The 25556-nt window shown below is 40.6% G+C and overlaps 1 protein-coding gene and 1 long non-coding RNA gene across 2 annotated transcripts in view; one reads left to right on the plus strand and one right to left on the minus strand.

Annotated features, from left to right (window-relative positions):
* Positions 1 to 25556, minus strand: part of LOC132998941 (anoctamin-9-like) — a 95185-nt gene extending 69629 nt beyond the window's left edge. The window contains exons 1-2 of the mRNA XM_061068694.1: positions 25497 to 25556; positions 5900 to 5959 (exon numbers count right to left, since the gene is read on the minus strand). Of these exons, the coding sequence (XP_060924677.1) occupies positions 5900 to 5959; positions 25497 to 25517 (81 nt within the window). The 5' untranslated portion in view covers positions 25518 to 25556. The remainder of the gene's footprint in view (positions 1 to 5899; positions 5960 to 25496) is intronic.
* LOC132998239 (uncharacterized) lies at positions 19442 to 19963 on the plus strand. The gene is made up of 3 exons (XR_009677983.1): positions 19442 to 19490; positions 19597 to 19653; positions 19879 to 19963. It is a non-coding gene; the product is annotated as an uncharacterized LOC132998239 (long non-coding RNA).

Here is a 25556-nt window from a genome sequence, read left to right on the forward strand (position 1 = left end):
GTGACTACACACGCTTAACATCCCGGAGAAGTCAAACATTGAGCCTGAGAGCGTCCTTCCCCCCTCCTGTGTGGTTGGAGCAGCAACATGGGAGGTGGAAACCCTGGTAAGGGAGGCCTAAGGCTCACACCCTGACCCAGGTAACAGCCAACCAAACACTCTCTCACCCCCTAACCTGTCCCCAGCAGACCCTGGTCTCACATAGCTGTGGACTTTGTTATTGGTCTGCCACCTTCACAAGGTAACATCACAATATTAACCACTGGTTTTCTAAAGCTGTCCATTTTGTCCTTCTCCCTAAGCTGCCCTCAGCCACAGAAACTGCAGATCTCCTCACCCTCCATATTTTCTGGTTGCATGGAATCCCCTCGGACATCAGATCAGACCGGGTTCTTATCTCAAGTGCGGAAGTCTTTTCGTCAGGTGCTAGGGGCTAAGGCAAGTCTCTCTTCTGGATACCACCCACAGACTAATGGTCTGATGGAGCGGGCTAAACAGGACCTCGAGACAGCCCTCCGTTGTATCTCTGCCGGCCATCCTGCCTCATGGAACACTCAGCTGCCCTAGGTCGAATATATACACAACTCCCTTATCAGTTCGGCCACAGGTGTGTCCCCATTCAAGGCTTCTCTGGGTTATCCACCTCCGTTGAGGATTCCCCAGGAGGATGATGTGGCTATGCCCTCGATGCAGGCCAACCTGCTGACGGGTTTGGAGAGATGAGAGATGCTCTTCTGCCCAGAACCAAATTGGCTCCAAGGTCAAAATCATTAATCCCTCTGTTGTCAAATTGTGACTGCATTCATCCATGAAGATGCACCCATTTTTCATGTGTCCCTGCTTAAACCTGTCACAGATAGTCCACTATGCCCTCCGGCCATTCCCCCTTCTGAATCATCGATGACCAACCGGATTTCACCGTCCATAGTTTTTTGTGCATTGTCTCCACTACTGGAACCTGCCGCGAGTTTCAATCTGGTCTCAATCACCTATCAGCAGTGGTTGAAGAACCCCAGTCTTCTCTCATCGCCAGATTGTTTCAGTCACAGCAGAGTTGTCCAAGTGCGCATCTCAATGTATCTAAGATTCAAGAAATTTCCAGTCATTTCACATGCGTGCAAACCAGCCTTTTCCAGCCACTGGTATTATTTATTCAGCTACTTCTTCTGTCTGTCGGTGATAACTGCTGTGCAGGGGCTATTTTTTCCATCAAGTTTCAACCTCATCATCAGGTTTTTGCTGTCTGAGGCATTCACATGAATGGTTCATTTGCAGCCATTTTCCAGATGTCCTGCTGGATCTTTTTGTTTCATGCTAGATAGCAACTCTGACACTTACTAGTCCTCTGCTTCCCTCTTTCTGCTACGTGTTGTACAGTCTCAGGGTTCTGGACTTACGCCGGGTTTACACCGGGCACTGAAGCGACGAGTAAGCGTCGCGTAAGCGCTAATCCCTAGCGCGCCGGCGCTTGGCTAGTCACACCGGACACCCTTAACTCCCTTAACTCCGCGGCGGTCATCCTGCGATTCCTCTCCGTGATCACACATACTGCTGATATTTGTCATTAACTGCAACGGCGTCCCAGCATTTTTCCTATTTAATGTTGTCTTTATACAACATGTGCCGAGGATCATACAGCTCACTGTACTTTTCCACTTCAATTATTAATTTAATGTCATCCATCTTCAAGAACTTCTCCGCTGTTTGCTCCGTTCAAAGTGGGGTGTCGAGGGTAAATTACGTATTCTCCGCTCAAGCCTATGTGGAGAGTACGTAAACACACACCCCCCCCTCTCTCTTTTTATCTTTATGACTGCTTGTGTGGCTGTAGTGGGGGCAGAGGGGGACATTTAATAATGTGATCGGTAAAATTGGTAAAATTGAAAACTCCAGGACAACAGAAGGGGAATACAACTATGGGATGCATATTTGATCATTTATATCATATAAAATATGTCATCAATTTCGTTTAAAATCACTGCGCTCGGCAGCCTTGGCGCAGCGCTGCACTTCAGCCTCTGGTGGGACCGGCACAAAGGATTAACATGGGAGTGGATGGGAGTCAGCTGTTATTTAAGGCATGGTGCTGCGCTTACGCGACGCTTCAGCGCCCGGTGTAAACCCGGCGTTAGGGTGACATCCTCCATACTTTGATAGGAGCTTCCTTGTCTTGATATCAGTGGTATCTATATCCTCCTTTGGACAGGTTATATTACCAGCTGTGTGGATGGGTCAGACCACTATATGTTTAATATTAATTAGGGCCCGAGCACCGAATGGTGAGAGGCCCTATTGAAACTGTAAGGATTTTTCCTATTATTATTATTTCCCTTTGGGGGAGTTTTTCAGGGTCTAGACATGCTCAAAAAGTTATGAAACTTTCAGGAAATTCAAGACTTACGGATATTTTACTATACTGGAGTAATTTGAAATGGGCGTGGCAAAATGGCTCAACAGCGCCCCCTGGAAAGCAGCCCCTATTTTGGCCATATTCCACATTTTTACTTTGACGTACTTGCCGCAGGGCTTTCATCAGATCAACTTCACATTTTGATGAGTGTCATCACAACAAGATGGAGATAAAAACTGATTTAGAGATCGATTTTTCGTCACACCGTGTGGCCGTGGCGTGGCGTGGCGTCAAAGTTTGATTAAATGCCATCAAAACACGTGGTTCTGTATATCGGACATATTTGGGCCAATCGTGTCCCAACTAGACACATAAGACAAGAGTCCCGGCCTGATGATATCTACACAGAAATCATGACTTTAAATCACAGCGCCCCCTGGTGGCTACAGGAAATGTCTTGTTTTTTGCATGTCTTACACTTGGATGTGTATCTCCTCATCATGTCAAACTGTATCAAATGGGTCTCAAGACATTGATAATGAAGACATAAGATTACTGTGACTTTTCGTCAAACACAGTATTAATGGTGTGGCATCAAAGTTGATCAACTCGCCATGAAACATGAAAATTGCTGTAACTTCCGTGTTCATGATTCCATCTCACTCAAACTACATGTGTGTATCAACAGCCCCCCCCCCCTGAAGATATTCATATGGTTTTAAGGAATGGGCGTTGCAAAATAACTGACTAGCGCCCCCTAAAGGGCAGCCCCGGCACCACGTTTGGCCGACATGTACAAAATCGTTGGGGACATGTGTCTTTTCATTACAAACAAATAAGTCTCTTGGATAGATATGCTAGACCAAACAGGAAGTCGGCCATTTTTAATTTAGTTGCCATTTTGACCATATTCACCATTTTTACTTTGACATACTTGTACCAGGGCTTTCATCAGTTCAACTTTGAATTCAGATGAGTGTCATCACAACAAGATGGAGATAAAAACTAATTTAGAGATCGATTTTTGGTCACACAGTGTGACCTTGGCGTGGCGTCAAAGTTCATCAACTCGCCGTGAAACACGAAATTGCTGTTACTTCAGTTTTCATGGTTGTTTCATCGCCGGTCTTTGAAGAAAATCGCCAGCATGCTAGACTCTAACTAACAGATAGATGACACCATCCTAACATGAAGGACTTAACCATGAAATTAAATCTGGAGAAATCAACAGAAGCTTGAATGACACCGCGTTCCACATTATTATGCAAATTGGATTTAAAGGTCATAAACATTCATTTTTTAGTTTTTGAATTAAACACATGGATGGTATTGTGTCTCAGGGCTATTTGGATGATTGAAATCAATCTCAGACACCTGTGATATTAGTTTGCCAGGCGAGCCCAATCATAGGAAAACTTCTTAAGAAGGATGTTCCACATTATTAAGCAAGCTACATGTTAATAAATAGTGCAATACCTTGGTAAAGGTATCACAACATTGGATATTTCCAAAAGAATTGCGCGTGATCATCAGACGGTGAAGAAATTTTTCAGGACAAAATGATTCTAAAAGCCAGGAGTGACCTGCAAGCTATTCAGTAAGCAGTACTCAGTAAAGTAATGTGACCAAACTAACAGGTTGGGGTAGTATTGTTAAGTGTTGGTAAATACATTTAAATCACTCTCTGTTTCTTCAATTTATCATTGTTGAAGTAAATACAGGGAAAACCTCCTTTCACACAGAATACAGACTATCGTGGAAATGCCAATTTTGCTAACCAAATTCTTCTCAGCTCGGCTTCCGATATCATAGTTTGGGGCATGCCAGATTGGCTGTTAAGTGTGCATTATGCTGATGATCCGCGCTGTGATGTTGCTATATGTGGACGTATCAGACAAAACGATGATAAGGCGCTTCAGCAGATTCCGTGTTTACTGCCGGAGATAGATGCTCCCCCACTGGTTCAAATTAGTTTTATTCACTGCGCAGTGGAGACAGCATCGAAGGAAGGAAACATAATTCTATCTACTTGTCAATTAGGAGAGACTTTTATGCCATCCCATCACGGTAAACTAAAACAACAGATGGTGGATTGAGTCGAACAAAGGGTCTGCAATTTAGGAAGTCCTGGAAAGGTTAATTTACAAGACGAAGTGATACTTTCTGCCAGTAACCCAATAGCTAATCTCCTCACCCCCTATGCCAGGGGACGGCAACCTGTGGCTCTGGAGCCGCATGCGGCTCTTCAGCCCCTCTGCATTGGCTCCTTGTACAGTGTTGTGCATGTCGCGCATATTTTTCGCGAACAGTGAACTTTAAAAATCAGTTGCCATATGATCAACGTGAACTAAGTGCACGTCACGATGAAAGTGAGTGAACGCCACGTTCGTGTTAATTTTTAATCATCTTCGTATCAGGCCATCATGAAAAACTAGGTGTCGGCGACTGTGTGTGTGTGCGCTCCTAGTCAGCGCACATAAACACAGGCCCCGGTACTCCGTCTGTCCACTGTCTGCAGGGATTAAAGCAAAAAAAAATCATCTGACTGAAAAAAAAAAAAATCGGCACTCACTTTGGGTCGTGGCTGCTTACCGCCTCGATTTTTAAAATGCCGCGTCAACTTATCCATTCAAACATGAGAAAGACGTAAGGCATGGTTCACAAACAAAAGGTTAAAAAAAAATCACAGCTGATTGGTGAAGTTATTGCAAATCATATCAGTGTTACACCCCCCCCCCTATTTTTTTTTCTCTTCGGATCTGCATCGATCTCATTTTTAAGGCCGATTTATAGTCGTTTTTTACGCACGCACGCACGCACACAGCTTCTACGGACTTGTTTTGGTTTATAGTTCCCCCACGGTTGCGCGTGTTGCAACCAATTCACCGCCAGACCACTAGCCGGAGTAATGTTTTTTGTTGAAGTCGGCTCTTCTTCGTGTGTGGTGGCATACGTTTATATACATCGCCACGGCGGCTCCTCAGAGCCTTTTTCTGGCGGACAAATCCGCCGGTCAGTGACGGGTTATACTAGTGTTCATAGTTTCGGATCTTTTCTGCCAAGCGCTCTTCTATTTTGGTCTATATTCGTTCTTCTAAATCTTCTGTGGTTTCCGCAGTTTCCGGGTATGAAACCGGAAATGCGACTCCGGAAGGCTGATTTATACTCGGCTTTTTACGCCTTATGCGAGCGGAGTTGACGGAAATCCGTCATAGCGACGGAAAACTTTAATCCATGTGTCTGTCTTTTGTTGGTCCATAATCTGTGAACAAGAATCCACAATCTTTTTTCAGGTTGTCCGGAGTCCTTCTATAGTCAACACATTGTCTGACTTCAGTCCATTTACAACGTGTTCAATGTGTGGCTTTAGTCTGCTATCACTCTATACGTGGTCTGGTTTTAGTCTGCCCTTAGTTCAACATCTATAACTGTCAGTGTTTAGTGCATTGACTGTCTGTCTTCAGATTGTTTAATGCTTTCTGTCAGTTTTTAGATATCTTGTTAAGGCATTAGAAGGGGAAAGAGAAAAGCAGTAGACGAAGATCTTACCTTTAAAGAAAGTAAAGGCTCAGTTCCATCCTTTTGTCTGTCCCATAGCTCAAAGCCTACCTGAAACGCACATAAGGTAAAAATTATAACTACACATACCGTACAGGTAAAGCATTTCATTGTGTCTATAAATGCTTTCAGACAGGCACTGGACTCTGCAGATTCTTTGTATTTTCTACGGGGGAGGTGTATTTGTGACAGCAAATGTCTGAGGGAGACACTCAGTAATTTTGACAGACTTTATCTGCTTGACCTACTAGTATAAAGTCCGTAGAAATCTAGATGAAGTCAATGTGTGAACACAGCAGGGATTCCCCTGCTGGATTCACTGCAAGCAAATTGCAGGGTTGATGACGCATGAGACAGATGCAAAATTGAAATCCTATACTGACGCTGTTATACAAAATGACTTACCATAAGTGCATTCAACCATGACGGTGGAAACCAAGAACAACAAGAATCAAGTAACTTCAAAGTAAGTTTGAAGTAATTTGCTTCAAAAAAGCAGAACTACAAGTGCGTATGTGTAAGTGGACCTAAACAGATTTCTTTTACTTTTATAATCCAATACAATGTAGCCTACTTGAAAGATTTGAGGACAAGATAAACATGTGATTTCTCATTACATATTTTCTAAGTGTGATTTATACACAGGAGAAGAGGCGAAATAAGATAGACAAAAATTAAAGATTACAGAAAAGATGTTACCTAAATGGCTTAAAATGTATGATTCCAATTTAATTGAAGAATATGGATGAAAACAATATTATATCCCTCTATTAAAGGATTTATGATGTATGTTTGTTTGCAATACATCATACATTTTTAAATAATGATATTATCACAATATCTACAGAAGATTTGAAAATAATAATAATGCTCTCTGTCAAATTCTTCTTGACTTGGGATGGCATGTCGCTGCAGAATGCTGTGGTAGCCATGCTGTTTAAGTATGCCTTTAATTTTGAATAAATCACCGACAGTATATCCAGCAAAGCACCCCAACACCATCACACCTCCTCCTCCATGCTTCACGGTGTGAACCACCACACATGTAGAGACCATCCGACGGGTCTTACAAAGACATGGTGGTTGGAACCAAAAATCTCCAATTTGGACTCATCAGACCAAAGTACAGGTTTCCACTGGTTCAATGTAAATGGTAAATGGTTTTGTATTTATACAGCGCTTTTCTAGTCTTGTTGACCACTCAAAGCACTTTACAGTACAGTTTTACATTCACCCATACACACACACACACATTCATACAGTGCATCTATTAGCAGCACTTTTGTTGTTCTATGTGGGACAATTCAGGGTTCAGCATCTTGCCCAAGGACACTTCGGCATGCAGATGGGAAAGACTGGGGATCGAACTACCGACCTTCAGGTTGGAGGACGACTGCTCTACCCCTCAACCACAGCCGCCCTGATGTCAATTTGCATATACTCCAGAATGTGATGAAGAGGGATCAGATGAATTACAATTAATTGCAAAGTCCCTCTTTGCCACGAAAATTAACTTAATCCCCAAAAAAACACAGGTGAGAGTGTTGACGAGTACAAGGCTTGAGATCACTCTGTCATGCTGGTTGAGACAGAATAGCAGACCGGAAGCTTTAAAGGAGGGTGTGCTTGAAATCATTGTTCTTCTTCTGTTAACCATGGTTACCTGCAAGGAAACACGTGCAGTCATCATTGCTTTGCACAAAAAGGGCTTCTCAGGCAAGGATATTGCTGCTAGTAAGATTGCACCTAAATATACCATTTATTGGATCATCAAGAACTTCAAGGAGAGAGGTTCAATTGTTGTGAAGACTTCAGGGCGCCCAAGAAAGTCCAGCAGCGCCAGGACCATCTCCTAAAGTTGATTCAGCTGCGGGATCAGGGTCCCACTAGTGCAGAGCTTATCTCAAGGAAAAACGTCAGGGACAGATTGATATTCTGCCAAAGGTACAGGGATTGGACTCCCCTTACCAATCGTTTGGGGCATCTGAAAAAAAGATTGTCTGGAGAAGAAAAGGACACTCCTTTCTACTCTGTCCTCCTCTCTTGATTCTCTCTGTCCTCTCACATTACGACAGGTCCACAAGTCCTCCCCAGCTCCTTGGTTGACTGACTCCATGTGTGCCGACAGAGCCACTATGCGAGCATCAGAAAGAAAGTGGCGAAAATCTAAACACCATGATGACCTGCTCACTGCAGCCAAAAGCCCTTTTTTTAAAACTAGAATTCAATCCTCATTTTCAAACCCAAAATAGCTGTTCTCCATCTTTTCCCACCTCCTTGACCCCCCCAGTCCCTTTCCTCCATCCATACTTCTACCAAGCCACTTTGTCAACTACAAAAAAGATAGATGACATACGCTCCTCATTTTCAAATCCACCTTCTGGAACTACATTTCCATCAACTTCTTCTTCATCCCCTTCACTTTCCTCTTTCACACCCCTGTCTCCCAATCAAGTTCTTACCTTTGTAACCCTCACCCGCCGAACCACCTGCCTCCTTGACCCATCTCACATTCTCTAGTCTATTACTCCTGACCTTTTTCCTTTTCTCACCAATCTTATCAACACCTCCCTGTCAACTGGCTGTCCCCCTAACTCTCTTCACCATAACAACCTTCTTGACCCTTTACACTGCAAGAGCCGCCTCTCTATCCTCTGTCCTCGTCCTTCCAGACCTATTTGTTATAAGAACACAACTCTCATGCGTGTTCTTTGCTCAATGTACATGTCATTCAGGTGGGTACATACAGTCAACTGTCTCTTACTGCCAACACTGCAACAACCTGTTCCTGTTGATACATGCTGCAAAAAAATCAGGAGATTATGTCACCTTCTCACTAAGAAGGTAGCGCAGGTTCTTGTCCAGACTCTGGTCAACTCACGCCTAGACTACTGCGACTCCCTCCTGGCAGCCCTACCTGCTAGTGCCATCCGACCTCTGCAGCTCATCTAGAATGCAGCAGCTCGACTGGTCTTTAACCTAAATTCACTCATACTGCTCCGCTCCTCTGCTCCCTTCACTGGTTACCAGTGGCTGCCCGCATCCATTTAAAAAACACTTGTACTTGCGTAGCATGCTGCGAACGAATCGGGTCCGGTCTACATCCAGGACATGGTCAAACGTTATGCCCCAGCTCGTCCACTCCGCTCTGCATCTGCCAATCGGCTTGTTGCTCCCTCACTGCGAGCTAACCGCTCAACAAAATCACGACTGTTTGCTGTCCTGGCTTCTAAATGGTGAAACGAGCTCCCCAATTACATCAGAAAAGCAGAAAGTCGACACATCTTCAACCGCAGACTAAAAACATTTTTTCCGACTATACCTATAAAAAAAACTTCATTAGCACTTATATGGCACTTACATATAGTCCTTTGACTTTCTTGAAGAAAATTGTACTTTCTTGATTCTTGTTGTTCTGGGTAATTGTTCCCTCATGGTTAAATGCACTTATTGTAAGTCGCATTGGATAAAAGCGCCAGCTAAATGAAATAATGATAATGAGTTATTGCCAGTAATGTGAGAGTATGTGGGTAAGCATATTTTATATCAAGCCTTGTTGAACAAAAAAAGAGTTGACGATCAGCTACCACCACAATTAGGATCCATCACTGTAATGAGATGCCACCATAATCCAGAGTCAGACGTCATGATGCACTAACACCATCAGTATCCACCATTTTGAGACAACAAACTGTATAAACTACAACTGCATTATAGTAGATTAGATTAACCTTTATTTATCCACACACTGGAGAAATTCACTAGTTACAGCAGCACGCAGATGAGAATGAGGTAGACAACAGAGTAAAGAAATATAAAAAGGACAATAGAATAAACATTAAGAACTTAAGTTAAATTAAAAAAAGCTCAGTGTGTATTTTCATTATGTACACAAAGGATGATTGTACGACACACGCTGATTGTATGTGGCAAGTAACAATTTGTTTGTACAAAAGAATAAAAAGATTTCTACATAAACAAAAATGAGCTTTCTCTTAAAATTTTTGCAAAAAAGAACGTGAGTAACGTAAAAGTAACATGACCAGAACAGCATTTATTTCATTCAGCTTTGATAGCATCCTCCTCACACCCTCCTCAGTGGAATCCAGAGGGCAGTCCAAGTCCGAGCTGGCTCTCCTAACCAGTTTATTAAGTTTTTTCCTGTCCATCTCAGTGCATCCGCACCACCAGCAGATAATGGCGTAGAACGCTGCGGAAGCCACCACAGATTCATAGAAAGTCCTGAATAGTGTCCTGCACACTCCGAAGGACCTCAGTCTCCTCAGCAGATGGAGCGACGCTGGCCCCTCTTGTACAGGACATCTGTGTTTGTGGACCAGTCCAGTTTGTTCTTGAGTTAAACACCAAGTTACAGTATCTGTAGTCCTTCACGATCTCAATGCCCACATCATGGACCTTCCCCCTTGAGGTCTGGGGTGACTTCCTGCAAAGGTCTATCACCATGTGTCATCAGAGAACTTCTGGAGAGGACAGCTGTTAGTGACTGAAGCCTGATATATATATGGTTAAAAGAAAACGAGAAAGCACTGTTCCTTGTTGGGCTCCTGTGCTGCAAACTACCACAACTATCGCTTTCCCCTGAGTATTGATGGCTTGATTGCGTTGAAAGCACTGAAGCTGGTATCTTCAAGTCTATTCTTCTTCATCATAAAGGCTGGTTGGGCTATGTTTATGCTCGATGGACTGGTCGTTGCACGCACCGATTGATGTTAAGAGTCACGGTAGGGTCACCGGTGCAAGGCTGCACGCGCCAGAAATAATGTCAAGGCATCTTTTGTGTCAAGCTCCTGTGTACTGGCCAACACAAGACAGTATTAGAACCGATGATCACACCGCAAATACCAATCAGACTTTCAACAGAGTTAAGCCCATCTATTTAATTATCATACAGATACAAAAATAAATTAAATGTAGAAATACAGAAATAGCCTTTTTCATTGCAAATTGCTTTTATTTTTTTCATTTATCTATGAATTCAATTATTTATTTCATTTAATCATGTATTTATTCATTAATAATTTACTTTTACTTCAATTAATTGTCCTTCATACAGCTCTGTGCAAACTGCTTTTGTTTTATGCTAAATAGTGTACATAGTGGTCATTACCATGCATACACCAAACACATGTCATGTCACTGGTAATGTGTAAACATCACTCGCATCAACAAGATTGAAAGTCATTCATCTTTGTGACTAAAGTAAGTGAACCTTCTTTAATTGGATGTATTAAGCTTTCATGTACTCGGCTCCTTGTTTTTTTTTATAGTTAGCAGACATTGTAATGACTGTGTCGGATGTATTGTCAACATGACAAACGTACAATGGATAGGCCGGTCCAGAGCACTTATTCAACGTCTAAATTATTGAACTACCTTGTATTTCTTTTTTCTCTCCTGTCAGATGAGTGTGTGTGGTTTGTGGGAGCTTGATCCACTGTAGTTTTCATTAATATCTTGCTGTAGGCTAATACTATGAGAATGCTATTTGTTAAGTGTTCAAAAAGCTGGGCAGGAACAAGCTGGTAAAAAAGGGAACCTTACAGATGTTTTATTTATTACTATCATAGATAAATATACCAGTATCGTATCGTATTTGTGGTATTGTATCGTATTTGTGATATCGTATCATAAGTATCGGGTATCGTGATATTTTGGCAGGTATAGTATCGAAGTCATAATTTTGGTATCGTGACAACCCTAGTATAGGCAGCAAGCCAGCGTTCCTGAGCGGGCCTTGAAGGCATAATTTACTATCATCAGATACTGAAGGACATTATACAAGTAGTGAATTTCATAAAAGCCCGGCCCTTAAAACACCTGCTGTGCTCTATTTTGTGTAACAAGATGGGCGCAAGGTTCAAGGGGTTACTGCTTCACTCCAACGTGCACTGGCATTAACCTGGGGCGGTGCTGAATGTTGTTTATGAGCTGCGAAGGGAGATCGGTGAATTCCTCTCATCTGAAAATCATCAGCTGACAGGCCGTTTATTTCCGATGAATCATGCCTTCAGAAACTTATACATGTCAGACATTTTCCAGCATCTACATATTACATGTAAAGGACAATGTACAGGCTTTTACAAGGAAAATTCCCTGTGGTCTGCCAAACTCAAGGAGGGAGTGATAGAGATGGTCCTACAGCTTCACAAATAGCTTCTGTCATCAGGTGTTCATTCAGGCACCATTTCACCATTGATCCAGTCCCACCTGGAGCACATGCAGGTATATGGATAAGAGACCCATTTGCTCTAGGAGTAGGGAGACTCGATCTTATGTCCCAGGAAATACTCATAGACATGGCTAATGAATAGGAGGTGCGGGTGAAATTCCAGGCTCTCTCACGCCCACAGTACTGGCTGTATGTCAAAAATGACTTTTCCGCACTGGCTGAGAGGGCTCTGAAATCCCTTCTTCCATTTGCCACCACATACCTCTGCGAGTCTGGCTTTCCTACATTGAAGCACAAAGCACAGAGCATGTTTGCAAGAGGAGAATGACATTCGTCTTGCAGTGACAAACCTAAAACCTGATTGATAAACTGTGTAGGAGCCACCAAGCCCACCCCTCCCACTAGTGAGGGACCAGGTTTACACACAGAGATACAGATACTGAAAAGACAAGGACTGTTTAAAACAAAAGAAAAGACACTGAAGGTAATGAATAAATAACTAAATAGAAAAAATACAATATATATATATATATTACTGTTGAATATTGTTGAGTGTTTATAGCATAAGACACACTGGGCCACATTTACTAACATGTGCTTGTGCGCAGATATGTTCTTACTAAGTGCACACGCAAAATCGCCAACGGATTCATGACACATGTGCACCAGCAAATTTTGTTCCTATCACCATGCTGTTTGTGAATATGAATAATTCTAAATTGAAAGGCCCTTGTCGGCACTCAATTAACATACTGCCAAACCTCTATTTCTCCATAAAAGGACATCAGTTTGTAATGAAGAGACGGTCCCAAAAGGTAAAAAAACTAGGGCTGTCAAAATTAACGCGTTAATCTATGAGATTATTGTGCCTGAGATTAATGCGATAAAATATTTTAACGCAGTTAATGCAACTTTGTTTACGGTGTGCGGAAGAAAATTCAGCTCCTCGAGCGAGCTGCCAGCATCTCCCTCACCGGTGACCACTGAACGTCAGTCAGCACTTTCACCGGAGCTGGCTAAACTGGAGAAGTTGGAGAAGCTACTTGAACCAGGCAGGCAACTCCACTCTTTCCGCCCTCTCATGTGCTCTCTCACTTTTTTTATCTTCCTCGAACTGTGTGTGCGCATGTTCGTCTGCGCGGCGCTAGCGCGGAGCTAACCGGGCTGCTAACCGGAGCTATGGGCTTTGGGCAGTGAGAGCTGGAGCAGTTAGCTCCAGCTCCCACTGCGGGTCTGCGCTGGGGAGCTGGGGCTCTAGCAGCCAGGCTTCGGTCCACCTGACTCTGGTTTAAAACGATATGGTTGCAATATTGTATCTTCGTCACCAGCACTCAAAACAGGTCAGTCTGAGGAGGGCTGTTTTAAACAGGGTAAGAAGGCTGCTGTTTTAAATGATCCTTGTGGTATTTTCACCAAAATATGTTTCAGACATTTCATTAAGACCCCAAGGAACCATATCAACTGTGGTAAAATGTGCATATGGTGGGACCTTTGAAGTAGCAGAGATCTTCCTGTTTTAATTTTCATGTTTGTTTGCACTTTAAGTTTTTGCACTTTAACATGACAGATTTGAATGTCAGTTCAGTTTACCAAGGCCACTTGTTATGCTGTTGTGTGTGTTGTTCAATGGTAAAGATGACAGTACCAATGGTGTCTCAAATACACCTCTTTTTTTACCTTTTACTAATCTGGATGTTTCAATGAAGAAAGAAGCCGTGTTATTGTTTCCAAGGACATTGGGAATATTTTCAGCTGGGTTTTTTAAAATTCTTTTTACACAATTTATCATACATGATATTTAACGACCTGGCTGGCACTTTATAGGTAGGTGTTATAGGCCTGAGCCTCTTTGAAAACACAACATTGTGTAAAATACAGGCTGTCTGAAGTGATTTATAAGATTTAGTCTTTAGAAGAAAAACAAACTTTTAATCGTGATTAATCTAGATTAATGAATTTCAAAATGTAAAAAAACACAAGAATCTCACAAAAGCTGAAATTGAAGGTATCGGATGAGGAATCCACAACATACACACTATTCTGTAGCGAGTCCGCCAGAGTAGCGAAGTTTAAACATTGTTTTACCTGGGCTGTAATAACTGAGGCATGAATGCTTATAGTCCTGCACAGTACTGAGTACTAGAGCTGTGGACATTTCTCTTAGATGCATCACGAAGTGGACTCCACTGAATAATTATAACACCTCTGCTCCAGGATCAGAACAAACGCACATTAAGGTCCTGTAGTCCTGTGTCTCTGTCTGAGTCTCTTTTCTATTTCCTCCGCAGTCCCTCTGACCTGTGCCCACTTTATACTTTAACAATAACTAATCACAAGTCATAAGGACACGTACAGGACAAATGTTTACTTTGTGTTTCTTTGATTTCCTTTTATAGTTTATGAGACACATAAAACCTGCTACAAAACACGAGACGTACCGTGACGCACAGTCAGGACCACTGCGGTCAAGCCAGCCAACACTCACAACTCTTTGGTCAAATCAGCCGAAACGGAAATTCCACTGCACCCATATACTGATACTTATGGTAAACGCATCCGAACAGCCCAGAACGGGCTCGGGGAGCGAGCGATTGAGTACTCGAAGTTAGAGGAAGAACATCCGGTTTTCAAAATAAACTTTTGCCATGGAGCATATACAAAATGCATAATTGAAAGTAAAATTTATTGGATTATATGCAGAAGAAGAATATATCGTCTTACCTGTGTCATTTTTATGAATAGCAGTTTTACTGTATCAATTAAGAGATTTTACAAAATTAAAGTCACACATGTTCTGCTTCAAGTAGCTAATTTCTGGATATTTCAAAGTACTATAAAAAACAGTTTGCTCAATAATTCCAGAGAGACACTGATATGCCTGTGTCCAGGACCTCTCTGACTATCCACATACTGAATATCAAACATTTTTACTGTACAGATTAAGAGATTTTTCAAAGTAAAGTCAAACGTGTGCCCAATCAAATCGGTTAATTTCTGGATATTTCAAAGTACCATAAAAAGACTTTGCCAAATAATTCCAGAGTGAGACTGATATGACTGTGTTCAGGACCTCTCTGACTACCCACCCACTGAATATCAGACATTTACTTTACAGATTAAGAAATTTTTCAAAGTAAAGTCCAACATTTCAACTGTGAAATAGATCATTTCTGGATATTTGAAGTGCTAAGTGTTTAGTACATAATCCTAGTATTGAAGGAAATGCTGGAGATAACCCTGCAGCTCCGCCGTATAGCGGACACACAGCGCGTGTTAACAACAGAGAACCGACAGACAGCTGATCTGCGGCGCAACTGCAGTCAGTGAGTCAGTCGGTTCCTAATTTAATTAACGAACAGTTTGAAGTTAAATCGACGGTCCAAAGCAGTTTTCTCAAGTCAAGGATGATATCTGTCTCTGCTTCCCGATGATAGCGGGGTTAAATTCACTTCTGAGGTGTCACAGCCAGGTTCGAATGGAAAGTGCAGAGTCCATACATTTACACTTAGAGATTTAATTAAAAGACACTTCCTTTGACACCAATTACATGACAACTGAGAGATAATTATAAGGGGCTGACTCGTTCAATAAAAAGGAAATATCTAACAAATAAAAAACGTAATTTTTTTTTACCTTAACTCTGATATCAAACTCGCATTTCCGCTGTTGTCTTAGTCATCATATATGCGACAAAGTAGAAAAAGTTTTCAGTGCTGACCTTCGACTCGTCCGACAACTTTTGCAAACTTTGCAACTTATTAATTTTCGAATTTCGTTTCTGGTGAGAAACTTTGTCAGTTCATCCACAATCCAGAATGCCAGCAAGACGAGGGTAAGTATGCAACGATTTAATTGAAAATTACCAGACGGACACAGATACGTCTAAACTATAGTGGGGCTCAGCGCTGTCCCCGGGACTTAAATGAGCGGAGGAGAGATAGACAGCCTCACTTCACAACAGCCTTGCTTGCGTTTCATCATATCGTATATCATATCATCATTAACCAGTTTTATAATTGGTTGTCTAGGACATTACATCTTCCCTCTTGACAATCAACATTCATATACAAACCGTAATACCACAGTACAAATACTTTTGTGCATCCTTATTCTTTTCTTAGTACAAAGTAATGCCAACTTTTTCAAATGTTCTGTTTATTTAAAAACAGTATGTCAGGACAAGACCTGCTTGCTTACAAGGGACATTTTATTTTGTCATTATGCTACATTTTCACTGGGGTATTATTAAAAGGTTTGGTGAATTCACTTTAAAATAATTAATGTTAAGGACCAATATCGCCACAAGCATGAACTTAAATGTGTATTTATTTTACAATCAGTAGACCCCAAATATATTCCAATGAGTCTTTATGTTTTTTCCCATTTAAGAGTCTTGGTTTTTCCTGCCTTTGGAAAGCCTGATTATGATACTTCATGGCCAGTTTCCCCACAGCCTGATTATGATACTTCATGGCTAGTTTCCCCACAGCCTGATGACATTACTGTAGGGCCAGTGCACCAACAGCCCAATACACATACATCGACAACTCCAGCGGAAACTGCAGAGGTAAATATATCAATGGTCAATAATGACATAATTGTTATGAAATACAGAATACTGTATCAGTTTTTTCAAATCCTGGTGATAGAAAGTTCTACAAAAGAACTGTTAGGTATCCAGTAAATAATACCCTGTGACAACAATGGTTAACGTGCATCTACTGTTATTAGGCAACTTCACAACAACTTGTTCACTGATGCTGATTATGTTTTACTGTGTTTTGCAGCTTCATTGTACAACAGACAATGGCAATGGCTCCACAACATCATCATCAGCAGATGAAAAAGAATATGAGGAACAATTATTTTCTCATCCATTGCCTAAGCAACCCTGTTTTCTTTTTCTTACTGAAAATCAATAGAAAAAACTCAGGAGGACACAGCGTAAACGGCGTTTCACAACACTGAACTGGACAGTTTTTATTGCTAATGGAATCCGCAGCATTCATCCACATTGCAGTTTTGCATTCAAGCACCACAATGTCCAAACGATTGGGTCGACTAGAAATGCACCTGTATTTTATTGTTCAGGCTACTGTCTTTTTAATGACTGCCCTGTTAAAGTTCACGGGGAAGTACAAGATGAGTCGTCACTCAAGGCGGTTGTGACCTTTAGTGGAGACAGAGTGTGGCACCACAGCGAAGAACTGCAAAGACGTCCGGTGCGGGCAGATGAAAGGGATGCCATAGCGGATGTCCTCACCACCAAACTGCCAAGAACATTATATTTACAAAAGTTGGATAACCTGGAAGACAGTGTTGTGGAATCCGGATGTCGAGATGAGGTTCCTACAAACGGTGTCATGAAAACGCTCTCATGCAATAGTCGGAAAAAAAACAGAAGACACTAAAACGAAATGATTAGTTTAGAAATTATGCGGGAGGAAGAGCAAGAGCAAGATTCAGAGGATGCAGTTATCCAAAAAATAATATTGCAGCCCAAAAGCATTATGCTTTGGTGTGACAAGACTCTCAACTTGTTTTATGAGCGGTGCAAATCGGACATTGTTTATTTGGATGCGACGGGCAGCATTGTGCACAAAGGAAAGGGGCAAACTGCCCTATCTATGTGTACGAAATGTTGGTGAGACATCCATCAAAAGGATCCTCCCCTGACCACTTATCTGACAAATGACCACACCACAACATCCGTGTCGTATTTCCTGGGGTCTTTTGTGACGGACTTAAGAAGACTCCACGAAAAAAGAGTGAATAAAAGGCCAGCAATGTTGATCTGTGATGGCTCCATAGTCCTCCTGCAGGCACTCTCCTACAACTTCTGTGGATTGGGCCTTCAGGAACTGCTGTGCAAGTACTATGACATTGCAACCGGACAAGGGCAAGAGGACTCAATAGGGCTTCCGATTTTGCATCGCTGCTTGAGTCATGTGATTAAAAATGCAAAGGACCTATGCCGAAAACAGTGAGTGATTGCTGTATATGCTGAACATTTTCTAACATCATAACATGGGACATCTCTGTAAAACTTATTTTACAAGCTTTGTCCTTGCAGTGCCTCCCAACATTACCACCTGGCAATGCATGTGTTTGGCCTCATGTCCCAGGCTACAACACTAAAAGACATGGATGAAGTTGTCATCAGTGCTGCCATGGTGTTTTCCAGTTCCCACAGTGAGAGGAATGTTGAAAAACACTTCCAAAATCTCCAGAGGCTGTTGTTAATAGCAGGACATACTGGCATTGATGACACAAACATTGTGGAGCAAGACTTTGTGATATGTGATCATTGTCTCAATTGCCACCCTTTTATAGCAATAATTAATTGTTGTCATTGTTATGACTGTATTCACATCCATAATTATAGCAAAATGCAAATTGACTACAATCCTTAAGCAATGACGGTTTACATTTGTTTCCAAGATCCAACTCAAGAAAAAAAAATTCTTATTATTTTTTCTAGAATGATGTGGGACCAACACCGTTCCAACATCATTTTGAGGAAGTCATTCAGAGGGCAGAGCTTGAGCAAGATGGGGATCCGAATGTCTATTTCAGCCCAACATTCATCCCAACATTGCTGAAATACTTCCTTCCTCAGGCTGCTCTTTGGTCTGGCTTACTCCTGGGTTAGTCCTCTTCTATGGCATGTGCTTTGATAGATGTTTGTTTTAATAGCTTATTCAGTAAATAAATTAAAATTGCATTATCATTTGGCAGGTGACCTTGGACGCCACGGAATGGGTCCTGTGTATGACAGGCTTACTCAGAAGTTCAAAATAACTGCCCGTAAACCCACTCAGGTACTATAACACAAAAGATGTTAGAAAAATTAAAAAGCATTGCATTATTCAATCCTGGATATTACAGATTTGAATGCAAATAAGGTGAATGAAGCAATTTTTATGTTATATAGCGTACTGTACATGTTGAACTCCAGAATTACACCAAAGACAACAAAACACAAGGAATAATTGAGAAAAGCCAGTGGGACCTAAAAAAGATCCGCTTTCAACGGAGACAGCTAACCAGACTGGACGATTATGTACATACATACAAGCTCACACTGAATGCCCTTCTAAGGGAATACAGTGACTCCTGAAGAGGAAGAAGAAGGTAAAAAATTGAAGCTCTGATATATAAACTATACATGAAACTATTGGGATTGTTGGCTTTTTTTCTTATAAAATAAGTCAAGTGAAATGTACTTCAGCAGTGCAGTAGCTGAACTATTAACATTGATTTACTCTGTTTGATCAACTGTAGACACACCGTGTGGATCTGGAGCGGTGGAAACAACGACATCAGAAGAAGAGAGGAGTTTATGTGTCCCCCCTAACAAAGCCTTTTGTTTTCAAACAGCAGAAGAAAAAGGTAAACATTTTTTAGAGCTATCTATTATCATTCCATATGTTTAAATAGCTTAAAAATGTAATCGATAAAAAGTTTGTGTCATACAGAATCTTTTTGTGTTTCTCAGACAACACAGAAAACACACGGATTGTCAACAAGCGATCAGTGTCATGCTCCATCACAGGTCATCAATTGTGGCAAAGTTACACAGGGACAGGAAGCTAATCAAAAGCATTAATGTTCAACAGCTGTAAATCAAAAGCTTATCGTTGCATTTTGTGCTTTAAACACTTCCGTGACCTAGTGAATTGCAATGACATGCAATTACCGAAACGTATTTCACCATGTTGGTGGTATGAAAGCATATAATGAAAAGCTTCCAATAATATCTAACAATTTCTATATCTAGAAACCAACAGACAAGGTCACTACCCAAATCCAATCAGACATGACAGGCCATCATGAGGAGGATATAAAGGGAAGTATTGTTCAAAGTCCAGTGGATGCTCCATCTCAGGTGAACTTAGTGTTCAAGTGTTATCAATACGTCCAATGCAATCAATGTATCTGGGATGTAAATTGTACATTTCATTCAGTGCATGTATTCATACAGGATGTGTTTAACTTATCATCTGTAAATTATTTATTTATCTACTCCAGCAAATAACTTGTATTATTTTTATGACCCTCAGCTCAAGGAATTGTGGAAAAGAAGTGACACAGAAGTGGTTGTGTCTGTGGTCCCCTCTCAAATCAGAGGGAACAGCTTCGTAATCCACCACAGTGAGCTGCGGACACTTAGACCTCACCAGTGGCTTACAGGCGAGGTATGTAGTCCTATTAATATGATAAAACAAATTACCATAAAAAAAAAAACCGAAATGACCCAAATAAAACTCTCCACTATACATTAATCTAATACCTATGTCATGCTGCTGACTAACTATAATGTGGGTGTTTAAATATATCCCCAGTCAAAACATTTTCCATAGTAGTGTACTAATGTGTGAATTTGTGATTCTGAATGTCAAGCATGTGATTGCAAAGTATTATGTAGACCTGTTTATTATGTAATTACAAATGTATATTAAATCAATTTATGATGTTTGATTGACTTTCTGTCTGTATCTCAACAATCTCTTAAGGTCATTGAGTGTCTTTTGCATCCCTTTTCCAATGAGCTCCATTTGGGGAGAATGATTTATATTCTAAATCATTACACGGCTGGTGTGATCCTCTTTGGGAAGAGAGAACAGATCAGGAGGAACACTTTGTCTAAGGTGACTTGTTTTTCTTTTGGGGATACATCCAGAGGTTTAATAACTGTCATATGTTAGCTGATGTTTGTGTGACTTTGTGTACAGTATGATAAAGCAGATACAATTCAACAGATCTATTGTAACTATAGGATATTTCCAAAAACGTCAATATAAAATGTTTTTATCAGGTTGTTCATTTTTGGATGTGTTACAGATCAACTTTGACGACTATAAAGCAATTGTGTCTTTTGTGAACATACACAATTCCCACTGGAAGCTTCTGGTTAGTAGTGATTATATTTATATTTATCTTGATTGTCTTTCATTTTCTTCTGGATGTCGTGAATAATCTTTGAATGATATTTAATGTGTTTCCAGTACATCAATGCAGCAGAAAGAACCGTGTATTTGGTTGACCCAGCACGCAGGTCCACAGAGCTGACAGACTCAGACCATGCTGCAAAAAGATTATGGTTCTTACGCAATTTCAACCATTCAGCCTATATAAATTATGTCAATTTATGTCACAATTCTGGAACAGGTAGTAAAAGGAACGTCATCAAGGAGGCAATGGTCAGAAACAGGCTTACAGTATGAAGCAACATCCGTTTCTGATGAGAGCGTAACAGCTGGCTCACCAGTACATTCAAAATAATAACAGGCACGTGTTTAGCAAGGCCAGCAAAAGCTTTGTTTTAAATTCATCTTTTCCAACATTAGAAATCAGAATGTGTTATATTGGTGTCTTAGCATTGAAGTCCATTTTCAAACTCATGTGTAATCACTGATGCTAAGTGAACAGAAGACATTCCTATTGAAAGCAAGGTTTGAGAGCAAAAACCATTGAGTGCTGATTATTCATTGCGGATATTTGAGGTTTCTTGAAAAGTTTAGAAAAAGTCTTTCACGGTATGAGTATAACATTGTTCTGTATCATGTCCCCTTCAATTTATCATGTCCCTGTTACTAGGTAAGAGGCAGGAGGCTGAAGAAGCATGTTAGGAGTTTAATTGTCATTGCAAAAACAAAAAAAAAACACTACAGCCAACAAGGCTTTCTAACTAAGTTACGAGGCAACCTTCAATCTATTATGTAGAAATGAAAAGAGAAAAGAGGTAAGTGATGCCTTTGTCTGGTACTCCCATGAAAGAAGATACAAGATTCAGCAAACAAAACAGTAATGGGGCTTTAACATATGTTAGGAAACAGGTGAAGTCAATTATTAGACAAGGAAGTTATTGGTTCAAAGTTTATAAATACATCCCAAGCTGCTACCAGCTGCAGGATTAGTACCTTGGAGAGCGCTGCAGTGCCCTCCTCACAGACTTAAGCTCATGAATATATGATTGGACCCAAAACACTAACTTCATGGCTTGGGAGGGATCTTTAGGAACCATCAATTGGATAGCAGTTGAATTGACAAAAAAACTTTAATTTGCAACTTTAAGGAGATACCATTTGGTGTTATGTTGTAACGAGGCTGACCAGGAGGAGGGAGGTAGGGAGGGAGAGAGAGAGAGAGGGAGAGGAGTTTTTTCTTATATTGTACATACATTGTATGTGTATGTTTGAACATATAGTAAATTAATACTTTCATAAATTATTGTCACACAGTGAATACTTCAAACTGAGGAGGACCTGCCACAGCAAGACTGACTAGGTGGACATCAAATTCAAAGGAGGTGTTCTGCAACACCCACTGCAGCAGGATGGAGATAGCTGTGGGGCACTTGTAATCATGGTAAGATGAATATTTATTGAAATGTTAAGATTTTCCAAAAGAACTGTATAAATTTTGCATTTAGGATTTAATCTGTTTTACAGTATTTCCAACCGCCACATTTGGCAGACTTTGAAAATTATCCAAAGTACATAACTTATTGTGTCATTGTTTAGATGGCAAACGCAGTCATGGAGGCCTTTCCGAAAATACCAAACATTGCATTTGGTACAACAAAGACAGAGATGGTACATCAGCGTAAACATTACGCTCTACAAATACTTAAAGCCTCAGGTGGTTGAGGAGTGTTTTTAGTCATTTTGTGATATTGTAGTAGTCAACGTCTTAAATGTGTATTTGTATTTTAGTGTTTGACATAGATAACAACTGTGCCATGTGCTCAGCGACAAAACCACCAGGTCCAGGGCCTTCCTTCACTGACTGGGTATGTTTTGTTTTTTTACTCTTGTCATTGTTTGTTTGTGCATTTTGTACATTTTAGAGATGACAAGAAAACGAGGGTAAAGAAAGATGGGAAATTACATGATACAAAGGTCTCTGGCCGAAGTCATTCTCATAGATTTCATAAAAAGGTGGCTAAGTCATCCTTGTATTTCACATTTATAATTTTCTGTTAGACAGTATGTGAATGCATTGCAACACACAAATCCCATCAAATCCGTATTAATCTAAATTCCCTGTTGTAATCACACAACAATTTTCCGTTCCTGTCCGTTCACTTCATTTCTGTTAACAAATGGACACAAACCAAAACGTTTGGGTGATTGTTATTCTTCATTGTCCATCGCTGTCTCTCCAAAATGTTGCTCTTTAATATTATCAGCAGCATGCTACATCCAATTCAATTCAAGCGTTTATTGTCATTAAACAGCTGTACAACGAAACTTAAGTGCAACTCCTCTCAGTAGTACAAAGAGACAATAACAGTTGACTAATTAAAATAACAATGAAGAAATATGACCATGACAACAGCAATGTAGTATTTGGTTAAAGCATGGTAAAGCTCGTAAACATGAATAAAGCCTGCTAGTGTGGTGAAACATTTGAAATGATTACTAAGCAATTAACCTCTGTCTGTATTAAAGGTGGGAAATTTGAATTTTTACAGATTCAGTGTGACAGATGTAGCCGGGGGTTTCATGCCCAGTGCCTCCAGATGGACACAGCCCAGCTTCAAAATGTGCAAACCGCTGACTGGAATTGCTGTCTGTGTCAAAAATAATTCCACAATCAGTATGTGCTATGTCATTTTTTTTTATATGTGACACTGTTTTCTTCGTCTGTGTATGAAAGGGTCGCCTAAAACACATATTTTGCCTTTCATAGTATTACCAGCTGCAAAAGCAACGATGGTATTGTTTTCACTTTGTGAGTCTGTGTGCAAGTCCCCAGGTGTTTATATTGCTATCTCTCTGTGGACAGATTTTCTCATCCCAATAGCAACCGTGAACGATGCAGTCACAAAACTTTACAGGTGTTTATTTTATATCAAAGTGAAGGCCGCGTTTGAAGATGGGTGTGGCCCAACAATGGCCCCTGAATTACGAGGTTAAAAAGAAGGGGTTGATCAGGACTTTACGCCCCTTAACCAATTTAACGTCATGCCTGTTTAGGTTTTCTAATTTTGTTTTCGTTGAGTGATGTTTTGTGTTTTTACATAAAGGTTTGAGGTTCCCATTTTATACAAAATGACATAACAAAACGTTTTACCTTGTTATAAAGAACAAAGCTTTTGACAACTACTCCAGTGCTTTATTTATGAAAAGTATTTTTTTCCTCCATTATTGGCGTTATGTATGTATTTTGTTATATATTACCTGTACTTACAAGTTTTGCAATGGTGAAATGGTGATAAATAATCAAGCTCAAAGGGAGCAAAGGAGCCACAGTTGGTGCCAATTCAAAAAATATTATAAAATACAACACTACTAATTGAACAGAACATAATTCATAGGAAAACAAATTTTATTTGTAGTGTAAAGGGGTACCCCTAAGCATTATCCCTATAAAAGGATAAGATGATAAACAAAATGCTCGCCATAATTAACATATACAAAGCGAGTCTTTCACGCTGCGATCAAAAGAAATTGAAAAGACATCACTTTGGCAAGATTGATTTTTACATATGGGTGCAGCTGGAAGAGAGGGTAGGACAGTTACAGATTCCAATAAAAGGGACTAGTCATAGGAGTGGGAATAGAAGCATATCAGTCTCACTCTGGAATTATTGAGCAAACTGTTTTTGTAGTACTTTGAAATATCCAGAAATTATGTATTCCACAGGGTAAATGTTGGACTTTCCTTTGAAAAATCTCTTAATCTGTACAGTAAAAATGTCTGATAGTCTGTGTGTGGGTAGCCTGAGAGGTCCTGGACACAGGCATATCAGTCTCTCTCTGGAATTATTGAGCAAACTTTTTTATAGTACTTTGAAATATCCAGAAATTACCTATTTGAAGCTACAAATGAGTGACTTTTATTTAGTAAAATCTCTTCACTGATACAGTAAAAATGCTATTCATAAAAATGACACAGGTAAAACGATACATACTTCTTCTGAATATAATCCAATACATTTTACTTTCAATTAAGCATTTTTTATAGGCTCCATGTCAACAGTTTATTATGAAAACCGGACGTAGGCCCACATGTGTTCTTCCTCTAACTTCGAGTACTCAGCTGCCGGTCTGGGCGTTTTGGATGCGTTTACCATAAATGTCAGTATATGAGTGCAGTAGAATTTCTGTGTCGGCTGATTTGACCACAGAGACGCGAGTGTCGGCTGGCTTGACCGCAGTTCAGGACCCTAGGGTTAAAGTGACGGAACGATCCGGAGACATGATCTAACATCATCGATTAATAACTAAATACACACAGGTCGTTCGGTAAACACAGAAGAGTAAAAACTCGTTTTTGTTTGACATAAGTTTGTAAAGTAAGCTGGTCTGTTTGTTAACCTCCACAATCCAAACAACATGTCAAATGTTTTACTTGTAAAATTAATGGAGATGACTAGAGTGTGCTTACCTCGGGAGTCTTGAAGAACATGTCGGAGGTTGTTGCACAGTTCTTTCACAGGCGAAAACG

This window comes from Limanda limanda, chromosome 3, assembly GCF_963576545.1.
Source record: "Limanda limanda chromosome 3, fLimLim1.1, whole genome shotgun sequence".
Classification (NCBI taxonomy): domain Eukaryota; kingdom Metazoa; phylum Chordata; class Actinopteri; order Pleuronectiformes; family Pleuronectidae; genus Limanda; species Limanda limanda.